The 12967-nt window shown below is 34.8% G+C and overlaps 1 protein-coding gene across 5 annotated transcripts in view; it reads right to left on the reverse strand.

Moving 5' to 3' along the window:
* ASCC3 (activating signal cointegrator 1 complex subunit 3) overlaps nt 1-12967 on the reverse strand; it is a 253479-nt gene that overhangs the window by 158606 nt on the left and 81906 nt on the right. For all 5 annotated transcript variants that reach the window (XM_030946651.1, XM_030946649.1, XM_030946650.1 and 2 more), the window contains one exon: nt 818-982. In XM_030946651.1, the coding sequence (XP_030802511.1) occupies nt 818-982 (165 nt within the window). The remainder of the gene's footprint in view (nt 1-817; nt 983-12967) is intronic.

A 12967-nucleotide genomic window follows, 5' to 3' on the forward strand; every position in this document is an offset into this window, starting at 1 on the left:
ATTTTAATTTGCTACAGGTTACTTGTATGGATAGAGTTTTGCTCTTCATGAAAAAAAAATAAAAATGCACTCAATCCTCCCTCTTCCCATTATTTATTTTTCCAAAATCCTTCCTTTTTATTCATCCCCAAATTCCATATTTTACTTTGCTTGTAGAAGCACATCCCACTATTGAGGCCAAACTTATTTATTGCCTAACTCTGAATTCTTCTTTTGTACAAGATTCAAGAAAAAAAATCCCTTTTCTCCTTTGTTCCATTTCTAATCTTGGTATTTAGAAAATATCACTAAATCATAGGGAAAAACAAAAGGACCATTTATGCTAGAGTAAAAATTATGTCGTACTTTTCTAGCAGTGCTGAAAGTTTTACCTAGATTTAAGACACTATTCTTAATTAAAACAAAAAAAGAAATTCTACTAGGAAAACTGCTAATTGAAAATAAGCATTCCTGGCAAGAAAATAATTTCAATTCTGATTGTGTGAAAACATTAGCCTGATTATTATTTGCTATAAAATGTTTAATTTTCTTGTTACTTGTACAGTAGAATAAATTAGACAAATAAATTATAAGGAACAGAACTATAATAAATTATGCATCTTAGGAATCTGATAGTTGATATAATACAGAAAGAAAAGTAGAAGACAAAAAAAAGTCCACATTCTTCACACACAGCTTTAAAACAGAACAGCTGTAAAATAAATTGCAAACTGCCTAAGCATTTCTATTTAATTGTCTAAGCATGTTACCTTTTACAGTGACATCTATTTATTCTTGACCAAAACAACATTATTTTGAAGATTTTTTTCACGCTTACCTGTCGTAAAGTACGTGCTACTATACTTTCGAGTACTGGTCCTCTGTCTTCATGCAGTAGATGAACTTCATCAAGAATCAAGAGTTTTACCAGCTGAGAGAGGGCTACATCACCAACACTTTTCCTTGTCACTACATCCCATTTCTCTGGAGTAGTCACAAGCATCTAGTAGAGCAGGGGAAAAAAAAAGAAATATTAAGCATATACAAATTTATAAAAATATAGTAATTTAACATACAGCAGAGTAAATGCAGAACTTGAAGAATGAAGTAAATGAAGAAGTTGTCTTAAGTTTTACCCACTTTATATATGAGGCAGACAGTTTGCTGCCTCTACATGTGTTGGATGGCCATTAGTAGAATTCAGTATGGAAAACCATATGGAAATATCAACTAATAACTTCAAGCTGTGCCTCATTTGTATAGATTTTCCACATGAAAACATTGAAACAGCTATCCAGAAGGAACTACTTATATAATCATTCAATGGTTGTGTTTCACTAAAATCATCTGTGATAAAATATTTCTAACCTTCTTCACAGCACAGTAAACAACTAAGACCCTCCCCTTATACCTAAGCTTGACCTGATAGTTCCCAGTTGCCTATGAAATGCTTCCTCCCTAAGGCATACTTTCAAGTTGTACCTTTGGATGTCTTAAACTTGCACTGATAAAACAGATTGAACAACTTCCACCAGTCCTGGATATGGTAATTTCCAAACTTCATTGTTTCATGTAGATATGTCAGGCCACCTCTCCAGCCTGTCAATGTCCCTCTACATGACAGCACAGTCCTCTGGTGTATCAGCCTCTCCTGCCTGCTCAGTCAACCCACACATCAACAAGCTTCTTTATGAGGATCTTACAGAAAACACTATCAACAACTTTACTGGAATCTAGGTAGACAATATACACAGCTTTTCCCACATCTACCTGGTCTGCCAGTTTTTGATAAAAATGTATCAAGCTAGCCAAGCATGTCTTCCCCTTGTTGAAGTCAAGCACACTATTCACGATAGGATTTTTTTGTCTTTCATGTACCTGGAAACTGTTTTAAGATTAGCTGTTCCATCACTTTCCCATATGAAGCTGACCAGCCAGGCATTCCATGGGTCCTACTGCTTGCCCTTGTTGAACACAGGAGTGACATTTGCCTTTTTCCAGTCTTTGGTCCCTTCTCCCAGTTACAATGGCTGACCAAAGATTACCAAGAGTGACACTGCAGTGACAGGAGCCAGCTTCCTCAGCACTTGTGGATGCAAATCAATCAGACTATGGACATATGCGTCCCCTGTTTTCTTAAGACCTGATCTTCTTCCACCAAAGGTACACTTTACTTTCCCCCATTTGGTGGAACTCGGGATTCCTGTAGGCTGGCCTTGCTAGTAAAGACTGTGCAAAGGAGGCACTCATTACCTCAGCCTCTTCTGTGTCCTGCGCCATTCATAGGCCCCCTGTCTCATTCAGCAATGGGCCCAGATTGTCCTTAGTCTTCCTTTTGTTGCTTATCTTGTTTTCTTTGATATTCCTGGGCAGATTCTGTCTCGACTTCAGCTTTCCTAACTTAATCCTGAATGATCAGACAATGTCCCTGTAATCTTCCCAGACTGCATGTCCTTGCTCCCACACACTGTATGCATGCTTTGTTTTTGTGTATGACCTGGACCTTATTGATTCCTGCAGGCCAAGCTCCTATTAATTCATCTTTGCCCAAGTTCCTATTCACTCGGATGGGTCTTGAACTTGCAAGAATATTAACCAGCTTTCTTGGTTACTTGAACATTCTCTTCCCTCCAGGACCTTATCACATGCGACTTTTCCAAGCAGATCTCTGAAGTGGCCAAATTCTGCTCTCCTAAAGCCCAGGGTTGTGAGCTTCCTTTCTGACCTGTTCCTCCTCCTCCTCAGAATGCTGAACTCCAACATCTAATTGTTGCTATGGTCAAGTCTGTCTTCAATTTTGACACCTCAAACAAGTTCCTCCTTCTTTATGAGGTACAGCAAAGCACCTCTCCTCCAAGTCCTATCTACACAGGGAGAAGTTCTCATCAGCGCACTCCAGGACCCTCCTGGATTGCTTGTGCTGATGTTTCTTTGAAAATATGAAAAAAAATCTTTCTCACAAAACACATTTATGAATACTTTTTATTCTCTTGGTCTTCTCCACAAGATATATTCTGATAGTATTGATTTATTCCCCTCAGAAAAATATTTTTCCCTGCAGTGTCACACAATATTGTTCCAGTTCAATTATTTTACCATCAGAATATATCAGTCTTTACTAATTACCAAGAGCTACTCCTGAAGACACTTTGTGATATTACAGAAAAAAGATGTTCATTTCCTGCAACATTTAAAACTTTACACATGAAAGACTCACTGAGTCACTATTATCTCAGAGAGTGGTGGTATCCGGGGGGGTATTTTCATGGTTTGTTTAAATAGTACTGGGTGCATTTTGTTAGCAAATAGAGATTTTTCAAATGCTTGCACAAAACAGTATGCGTAAAAATGTATGTCCATAATTTATGAACTGAAATGTAACACTATTACAGATGCAGCTGTTAGCACTTCAAAATGAGCCATATCAACCACAAAATATTAGCAGCTGTACTTCCACAGAACATTAATTAGCAAACAGTGAGGAAATATATTTAGCAATGCATATTAAGGCTTTAAGGTGTGAAATACTACAAATGCAAGCTACTTAGCTAATTTGCAAAATCTAAATTGACAACATTCAGATCGCAGCTTTTTTTTTTAATATCAGTCATGTTATCAGGATACATATTTAAAATTGTATCATTAATTCTTCTGTTTCTGAGTGATGACTAAATATCCATTATAATGGTGTTTTACTTTGATCTTATTTTAAAATAGCAATGTATGCAAAGCAATGACCTGAATTAAAAGCTATAGCAGATGAGACAGTATGTCAAGTAAGAAAAGAGATCTCCAGAGAATGTTTTGCTGAGAATATTACATTTATTTTTCAGACAGAAATAACAGTTGGGGGAAAAAATTCTCAAAAAACCCCACCCAAACAGATAAGCTTTGTAGTTGCAAATTATAAATTTAATTCAAATATATAAAATACTATTTAAAAATATCAGATAAAAGAAAATGCTATCAGCAAAGACTAACAAAGATTTTTTTTTCAATTAAAATAATAAGACAGCATTATGAGTCATCTCATTATTAGTTTTAAATGCAGTAGTGGCATTTCTTTTTATAATTAATTTTCAGAGACAATATATTTTATCTTTTAAGTTTTAAAATCAAAACTCAGATTCAGGAAGTGGATTCTGCTTTTTGTTTGGGGGCAAGAGAAGGACACAGAAACCAAATATTAAAAAATATTTTTAATATTTTTTTCATTTACATGGACTTGAGTTCTCAGCACACTGAGAAGTGTGTTCATTTATATTGCTATTTCACCACTTCACCTCTTTCAGTATTGAAATAGCTAGAAAATAAAGTGTCATATTTGTTTAATGAACTGCAACTCATGCAAGATATTTCAATCTGGTTTTTGTATTAGGATATGGCTGAATAGAAATGGGGTAACTGTCAATATTTTTACTGTCATGTTAAGGTTCTCTATGCACACAGACTTCTCTTTTCCCACTGTGTTTATGATTATCATTTGTTCTTCTACACTGACTTTTTCTGTTAGGGAAACATGGGCTTTTTACAAAGTCTTCAGTCCTCAGTGAGCACTGCCACTCAATTTCACTATTACACCAAAGGAGTTACCTGTTTAAAAGAAAGAAAGTACTTCAACTCAAAATTATGTCATTTAGCATGGGGGTTATTTAACATAACCCTAGATGGTTTCACATAATTTTCAGGTAAGAACTCAAACAAAAAAAATTAATTTTTTCACTTTGAAAAATTATGTCAATAGGGACAACACTAACTGATAACTTCAACATGAATTTACAAAATTTCAAGAGACAGGGAAAATGCATTTTTCTACAATTGCATGATTTGCTAATTATTTTTGTCAGCTTCTCTTCAGTCCCCTGTGAAGCCAGATTTCATGGTAAAAGGAAGTTATATTTTCACCACAGTTTCAGAAGATCAACATGTTGAAAATGCTGGAATTCGTCATTGTTTGGGGGTTTTCTTAATCTGAAAGGCTTATTGTCTTACTAAAATCAAATGATCTTCCATTAATTTCTACGGGGCCAACATTCATTTCTAGCAGTCGGCATAACCTGGAAGGTTTATGTTTTCAATAACTTACTCTCAATTATTTGAATTTCTTTGCTACTTTTAAGTTCTCCCAAATACATTTTTCCCATGACTAGTATCTGTTTTCTGCTTGAATAATTAGGACATTCACTCTGAGCCTAGACAAACTATTGTTAATGCCCTCAAATTTACACTCCCACAGGTCCAAACCATATATATAAAGATTTCAGAACAAACTACATAAAAAACTTAGTTACAGAATGCCATACTACAAAATTCGCTGCTTTTAAGTTCTTCATGATCATTTTTAAGAACAGTTTTTAGCCATTTCAGCCTTCGTCTGTCACTCATCTGACCTGTTGTCCCTTTCATATACAAAACAATAGCTCCAAACTCAGATGCACACCCTACCTCATCCCCAATTTCTTGACTACTCTAGTTGCCATAAAATAATCAGAAAAGGCTTGGATCACTCTTCCTATGTGCCAAATAATCATCAAACCAGGTATAAAGTACTGGTTGACTCAGATCTCAGCCTCAACATCAACTAGGATGATGGGAAAAAGCCCCATGCCCTGTGCTTGAGGATGTTTAGTTAATTATGTGATTACAGATTTCTGTAACATAAAAAGTAGAAAAGTACCTTGTAATGAGACTGAGTATTCTGAGTATCAGCACCATTACAAAAATAAGCCTGCCTGCTGCCATGCTGAAAACAGAGCAGCAGCAGTACAGTGCCTTTACTGTGCACAAGATGTAAATATGGGTTCCTTTATTATATCAAAACAGTGAAAACATAGAATAAAATGGTTCACACACACACACACACACACACACACACACACACACACACACACACACACACACACTTTCAAACATTTGACATATAAGGTTGAATTCATATTATTATACATGCTGAGCATTAGAATCTATCATTCTTTCTAGAAAGAAACTGTAGAATAAACTCATTAACAAATCCAGAGGCCTTTGCATCAGCAAATATTGTGGATGCCAAATGACCACAATAATAAAGGTTGTATGTTATGGGAAGTTTCCAAAATGAAATTATCTTCCCAAAGCTGGATCAAGATCCAGAAACGTATCATAACCATATGCCATCTCACACCTGCAGCACAATAGAGATATTTTCATATCTAAGATACCTAAATATAAGCACCATTTCCTCTTTGAAACCATCAAAATTCTGATAAATAAACAGCAAACATTTATTTTATATTTCTATGTGACGTTCACAATATTGCTTCTCAAAACATGGATTAAATTTGCAAGAAATACGAGTTTCTACTGTAATTTCATCCTTTATTTGCTTTATCCTCTTAACAGCCACTTATTCATTTTGCATTACCATTTCTTTGTACCTTTCCCACTTTCTATTAAGTAATTCTCAATATAACAGTATCCTTAGGAAAGAAAAAAGAAAACTGAATCTTATTACACAAAAAACCACTCTGATGCCTGCGGCTATGTGAGCATCTGTTCTCTAAAGGCTTCCTCCTGTGCTCCTCCTGCTCAGTGACCAATGATGCTGGAGTTACTCACTTTGTTATTGGCACAAAAAAGCCTCATTGAAGATATGACAGCCAAAACTAAGGGGAGGCAGAGACAGAAATAGCTGAAATATAACTTGGAATTAACTGAAATATTTATTATGCACTGGAAAATGCATGCCAGGTATTTCAGAAATTTGCCTTTTAACAACATGCAACAGTAATTAGATACTACTGGGAAGAATTTTATCACTTGCAGATTAGAAGGAATTCTCTTGCTAAAATTAAATGTGATGAAATCAAGCATAATTCAAAGTAGGGGAATTTCAAACAGAACTGTTTTCTGAAGTGTCTCGATGCTGGAGAAGAAACAATTTTAAGGCCCAATTCATTAGTATATACAGGTAAAGAAAAAACATAGCATAGGTATGAAATACAAGCCCTATGGATCGAACAGCTTTGGAAGGCATGGAACCAGCCCCTTTCTATGCTCACCTGCAGTAAATTTGTCTCCAGCACAGTGATTCACCATGAATGGATAGCAATAAAGAATTCTGCTCTAGCCACTCTTGCTTTATTGTTCCTATTCAAAGACACTTTCTCAAAGATCTACTTCTGTCAATTTCTATTAGTAGAACTTCCTTGTCTTTATTGTTTTCACCTTGCTACCGGTCTTCCCTACTCTCCTGCTCCTTTACACACATCTACAACTCTCCCTTACCTCATCCTAGGGGAAGCTTTGCTCAGTCACAGCCAGCACTCCTCATCTTCTGACAGCTTTTTGGCAAGGGGGCATGGGCAGCCTACACAGTTTACTCAATTCATGCTGTAACTATTTATCTTGGTGGTTTGTTCTGGCAGGGAACTCACTGCCAGATCTTAACTTCTGCAAAAATGAAGACACGTAAAACTGCACACAACTACACACAGAGCAGACACTCATTGGAATGCAGCATATTCTGCAATTCTGTAGGCAGAGCTGCTATTCTGGGGCTTCATAAATTTGAAAATGTTTCCCTTCTAATAAGTGATACTTTGGAGTTTCTCACAATTTTTAATATTAGATAGCTGATATCACACCCCATGAGGGACTCATTACCAGTTTGGCACTCTTTGAGGTAAAACTCCATCAAAACATGTTACAAGAGCAGAAACCTGCAAGTCATTTTCATAATGCTGGTTTTAGTCCTCTTTTTATTGCACTCAGACTCTGTGATTTATTCAAGCATTTAAAAAACCTCATGTGAGCTGGAGCTCAGGCAGGGAGTCGAATAAACATACAGAAAGTAAAGCAGAGGGCAGCAATTCAAAACAAGAATCTGAGGTAGGAAGTAATAAATAATGAATCCAAGTATTTTGCTCTTCATAGATCAGAAACAACCATCTGATGATGTGTTTGACACAGTTAAAACAGAATTATGTTTCTAGTAAAGCAGATTCCTTACCATACAAAGATATGCAGATGAGCAGTATGCCCAATTAGGTGAACAGAGGATGTTCTAACAAATCTGAACATGTATTTGTGGTCTAAAGTAACGTCAATACAAGACCATATATACACAAATAAAGATTTATATATGTATATGTATCTTAGAAACATTTAATAATAGGGCTACACTTACAAGAAGTATTAACATAAAAGACTTGAGTTCATCATGCTAGGAAGACTTACAAAAGAGGTGCATTATATTGATGCATATTAGAAGCAATTAGTAAGTCACCAAAGCGAACAGCAATTGTCAATCAACAACAGAAATCAACAAGGGATTGTAACAGCTGTCACTCAGAACTTAAAATATCCAATGAATTTTTAACTGAAGCAACGTAACTCTGTTCAGCATATTTTATTTTATAATGAGTCCTAGGAATGCACAATGGCTTCGTTCCTTTACAGAACCCATCTATTCCACCTAATGAAAGGGCAACTGATTGACAATGTACCAGCACATTGACTTAGCAGAGCAAGATACTTATGACACATTGTGTTGAATTGATTTTTTTTTCAATATTACTTTATGTGTTGCATACTCAGTTTCACAATTATGTCTAAGAGATTTTAAATCTTATGTGAAGATTTAAAATTTTATGCTTTCAGCACAATCCTGGATGTCCCAGAGATTACAAAATTCACTTAGAAGTTCCAGTACTACTTTTAGATCTCAATACAACAGACTCTGACACAGTAAAAATAAACTGGATTTAAAAAAGACTAGTAATTGCCTTTTGTTGTTGATGTGAAAGCACTTACCTTAAGCTTTTTATAGTCTTACTAAAAGAATATGGAGTAATTTTCATGTGAAGTAATTACATTAAGCTGAGATGAAACTACAGAAAACAATGTATAGTAGAACCACAATAGTTGTACTGAGTAATAGGATATGAGCACCTGCTCTCTGTATTCTTTTTTCTCACGACAAAACAGTCTGTTTAAAGTCAGTACAAACCTTATTTTAAAAATCGTAGCGAGGAAGAGCAGTTTGCATGATTTTGTGAAATTCATCTCCTATATTTTAAGATATATAATTAGCTACTCAGACTTCAAGTTAAATAATGATCTAAATATTTTAAAGGAGTTTGATCCAAAGCATTACCCTCTTTTCCTCTTTGCTGTTAATCAGTTCAGCAATTATAGTTTTACTAACCTCTGATATACTACTGTCAGGTTTGATTGATGCCAAAAGCTCCCTTAATCAAATGTGACAACTTTGAGCAAGTGCCTGTCTCTTGAGACACTGCATCCAGCCTGCTTGTTTTCAAATCTGCACAGTGTTATTTTGCATTTCCTTCTCCCCTAGCCCCTTTTTCATATCTAACAGAGATACAACAGAATAACAACAAAACATGACTGTAGAATACATTGGCGCATGTTTTTATATATCATTATAGCAATACTTGGGATAAGATTGTTAGTTTGTTTAAGAATTTACAAGGAAAAAGTAAGAACAAGGAGATTTCTTGGAAATTGAAGTTTCTGAGAAATCCAGTATTGCTGCTTGCTTGGTAGTTTTGTTTGATAATTGTGGGTTTTTAAAGTTTTTTCTTTTCCTTTTTCTTTTTTTTCATAGCTGCAAGGAAAAGGGTTTCAAATCATTACTCCTCTGTTCTGCAAGGAAAGTTTAGGCTCTGGTTGCACAGCTTCAGGAGACAAAGATAAAAGACTACCTCAGCTCCCAGTTTTTTCAATTTATTTATACTGGTATGCTCTTAAGACTCATCACAGGGGTCCTCCATACCTCATAAACTGTAAATATTAAAATGTTCAGAATAACTTTTGTTGACAGAATGATAATATTTTATTTATTTATTTGTTTATTTATTTATATTTTAAGACTACCCAGACTTTTCCCCCCGTTCTGCTCCTGTCAAGCCTTACCCCAAGATGTAGATTAACCCAACTTTATGTGAAAAAGGACAAAAGGGCAACAGTGACATTTTGTTCCAAATATCCTTTTTCACACACCTTTACTCAACAGTTTTGCTTTCTATCACAGATTTGTATGCAACAGGGAGCAAGTTCGTGTTTTTGTCACCGATCAGGTTTTTTCAAGAATCAATGCAAGCCAATCACTGCAATCACTGATATGGAGGCATACTAAGTGTAAGATGAAGAAAAAAAAGGCCTTGGTTCAGCTGAGATGTTGATATTAAACAGATACTGCATTAGAAGTCAATTTTGTGACACCAGTTTACAAAACAACAATTCAAACACCAATTCATTTGCTTGCGTGCAAATGTGATTTCACGAAATTTTCCTTTCAAGTTTACACTCCAGAGAAAATTATGTCTTCTAATATTAATGATAACCAATGTTGAAGGTTATTGTAACAGACAGCAAGATTGTCAGGTTTATATTCTCTGGTTACATTAACTAAGAACTAGAATCCCCTTTGGATTTCAGCAGCATTCTTCAAGCACCAAGAGGAAATATCAACAGTTTGCTGTTGTAATGAAAGGATCAAATCGCACAGAGCTCCACAGGAGTCTATGCACTTCAATATCACTGCATATTTTCATGAGTAATCCTAGTAACAGACTACAGATTATATCCACTAAACATTACATTGACATTATGCTGGACAGAGTTGCAAACACATTGGATGATGGAGCATGAATTTTAAAATGTCTTGATAAGTTAAAGAACAGATGCATTAATGCATGAGTCAGGAATATAATTTCAAGATTATACACAGAGGACAGGATTTATCTTGCCTGTCTTACCTGCTAACTTACAAAAATCACCCTCAAATTAGACATCTAGGCTCCCTCTAGCTGGTTCATTTCATCCATCCAAGTATGAACCAGCCTTAGAAGTCTTTTCTCTACTGTGTTCTCCCTACCAGTCTGTTCAACCAGTTTAGACCAGTTGCCTAACTCTTACATGGCTAGAGCCAAAGCAGATGAATCTGACCCTTAGGAATAATTATCCAACAAATGCAGGATGTAAAACAACTGGCAAGGCAGAGGCTGGACAGCATAAAGAGAAAGAGTGGATCAGTCTGCACATGAGCCAAAAATGTTCTGCTGATGTAAAAATTGAAACCTTGGAGCAGAAATGCTGCTATTCGGCCGTGCTAAATAAAGCCTCCACTCTGCTCAGCAGCAGTATGATCTTGGGGCAATACATTATGTTCTGGGCAACTTCTTTCAAGAAATGCAAACCAACTGAGAGTCCAGAAGTGAAAAACGAGAATGACTAAACGTAAATGAAGCATGACCTGTACAAAAAGTTTAAATAAACTGATACTTAGGCCAAATAAACGTGTCTGAACAGAGATAACTACAACTGCAAGAGACTTCGGAAAGCAAATAGTGGTGACTGGGGAAGACACACATTCAGGTAAAGAAAGTGGTAATAAAATTTGATTAGGATTTAGGTTGAAAATAGGTTTCCATCTAAAAAAAACCAAACCTTTTTTAAAAGTGAAGAGGGGTAAGCCCTGAAGGAGATTTATCAGGAAGTTTAAGAAAGCTCCATGATCAGGGTGTTGCAAAATGATATTTGAGCAATATTTATCAACAGTGAAATATATATATATTACATTTGTGTTCTCAGAAGGACAAATAAGATTAATTCTCAAACTACTTTGTATAGTTTTAAGATCAGCTTACAAGGTAAACAAAGCCTTAGATTAAAAAACACATTTTAAATTTCAATTATAGGTAACTTAGGTAACTATGCATAACATATAGCCTAGATAATATATTCTACTCTATATTAGTAATTTAATATGCTACTAATACATATCCTGCTAGTACTGCATGTTAGAATATAAACCACTAGGAACTTCATGATAACATATTTTTTGTTATACTAAGAATTCTTTATACTACTATTTATACTACTTTATACTACTATTCTAATTTTATTCTAAATTACACTACATTTTATTATAGTTATTGCATGTAAAGTGATTCTTCAGTGTCAGAGGTGCTTAAAATTTTTCTTTGCTGTAGTATAGAAAAAGCTGTATTACAAATGCAGTCAAATTCAGCATTATTATCTGCAATTATTTGCAGATTATTATATATCTGCAATTATTTGCAAGCATTAATTTGAAGTATAATGTCTGGGGTTTGTTCCACAAATAAATCACAATAAATGCTTGACAACCAAGATAAATAAATTGTAATAAATGCTAGAAAAATTCAAGATATTCTGTTATGTGCACAATGACAACTTAGGGGACATAAACTCTCCATTGCCCTGATACTATTTTGTAATTTACTTGTATTTTCAGCTGACCAGAAGCAGTTAAATTTGAAAAAGATCCAAAAGAGGCAAACATTCCCTGAGCAACCTGTCCTCAACTCTGCTCAAATAAGCTATCTTTTTGCAGAGGAATATTCACTCAGCAAGCACAGCTGTTATTCTGCAATTTTTACATCTAAATCAAAGATAATTGGACTTCTGAGTACATTTAAATTGTACTCTGGGAAAAGGGTCTAACTTAATGCATCATTTGCATTAACTATAAAAGACTGCGTTTTCATCCTGTAAAATTTACTGTGCTTAAAAAAGTATTTGGAAGTGCAAAACAGTTACTAAGTAATTTTAAAGACGTGTAGACACCTTTTGCACAGAACCTTTCCAGCTATAAAAGGCCATTAAACCAAACAGAAGTAAATCATTCTTCTAAATCCTTCATAGATAAAATATTCATGGTAATAGAGACTCTTGAAAATTACTTTCCTCCAACTTTTACTGAAGATCCTCAGTGACAAAAAAACTGAGACAAAAACTTATAATATTTTATTTGGTGTTTTTAATAAGTTCATTAGTTAATCATATGCAGATTAGCAGTTAGTTCATACCACAAAGTACTTCCATTTCAGTTCTCTGATATTAGTTTAAAAACTTAAATTGAGGCATTCTTTATTTTTACTTATTGAGATTCATTGTACTTCATAATTTAACATTCAGACAATGTATTTTAAGGAATTTTAGT

This window comes from Camarhynchus parvulus, chromosome 3 (genome assembly GCF_901933205.1).
Source record: "Camarhynchus parvulus chromosome 3, STF_HiC, whole genome shotgun sequence".
Lineage (NCBI taxonomy): Eukaryota > Metazoa > Chordata > Aves > Passeriformes > Thraupidae > Camarhynchus > Camarhynchus parvulus.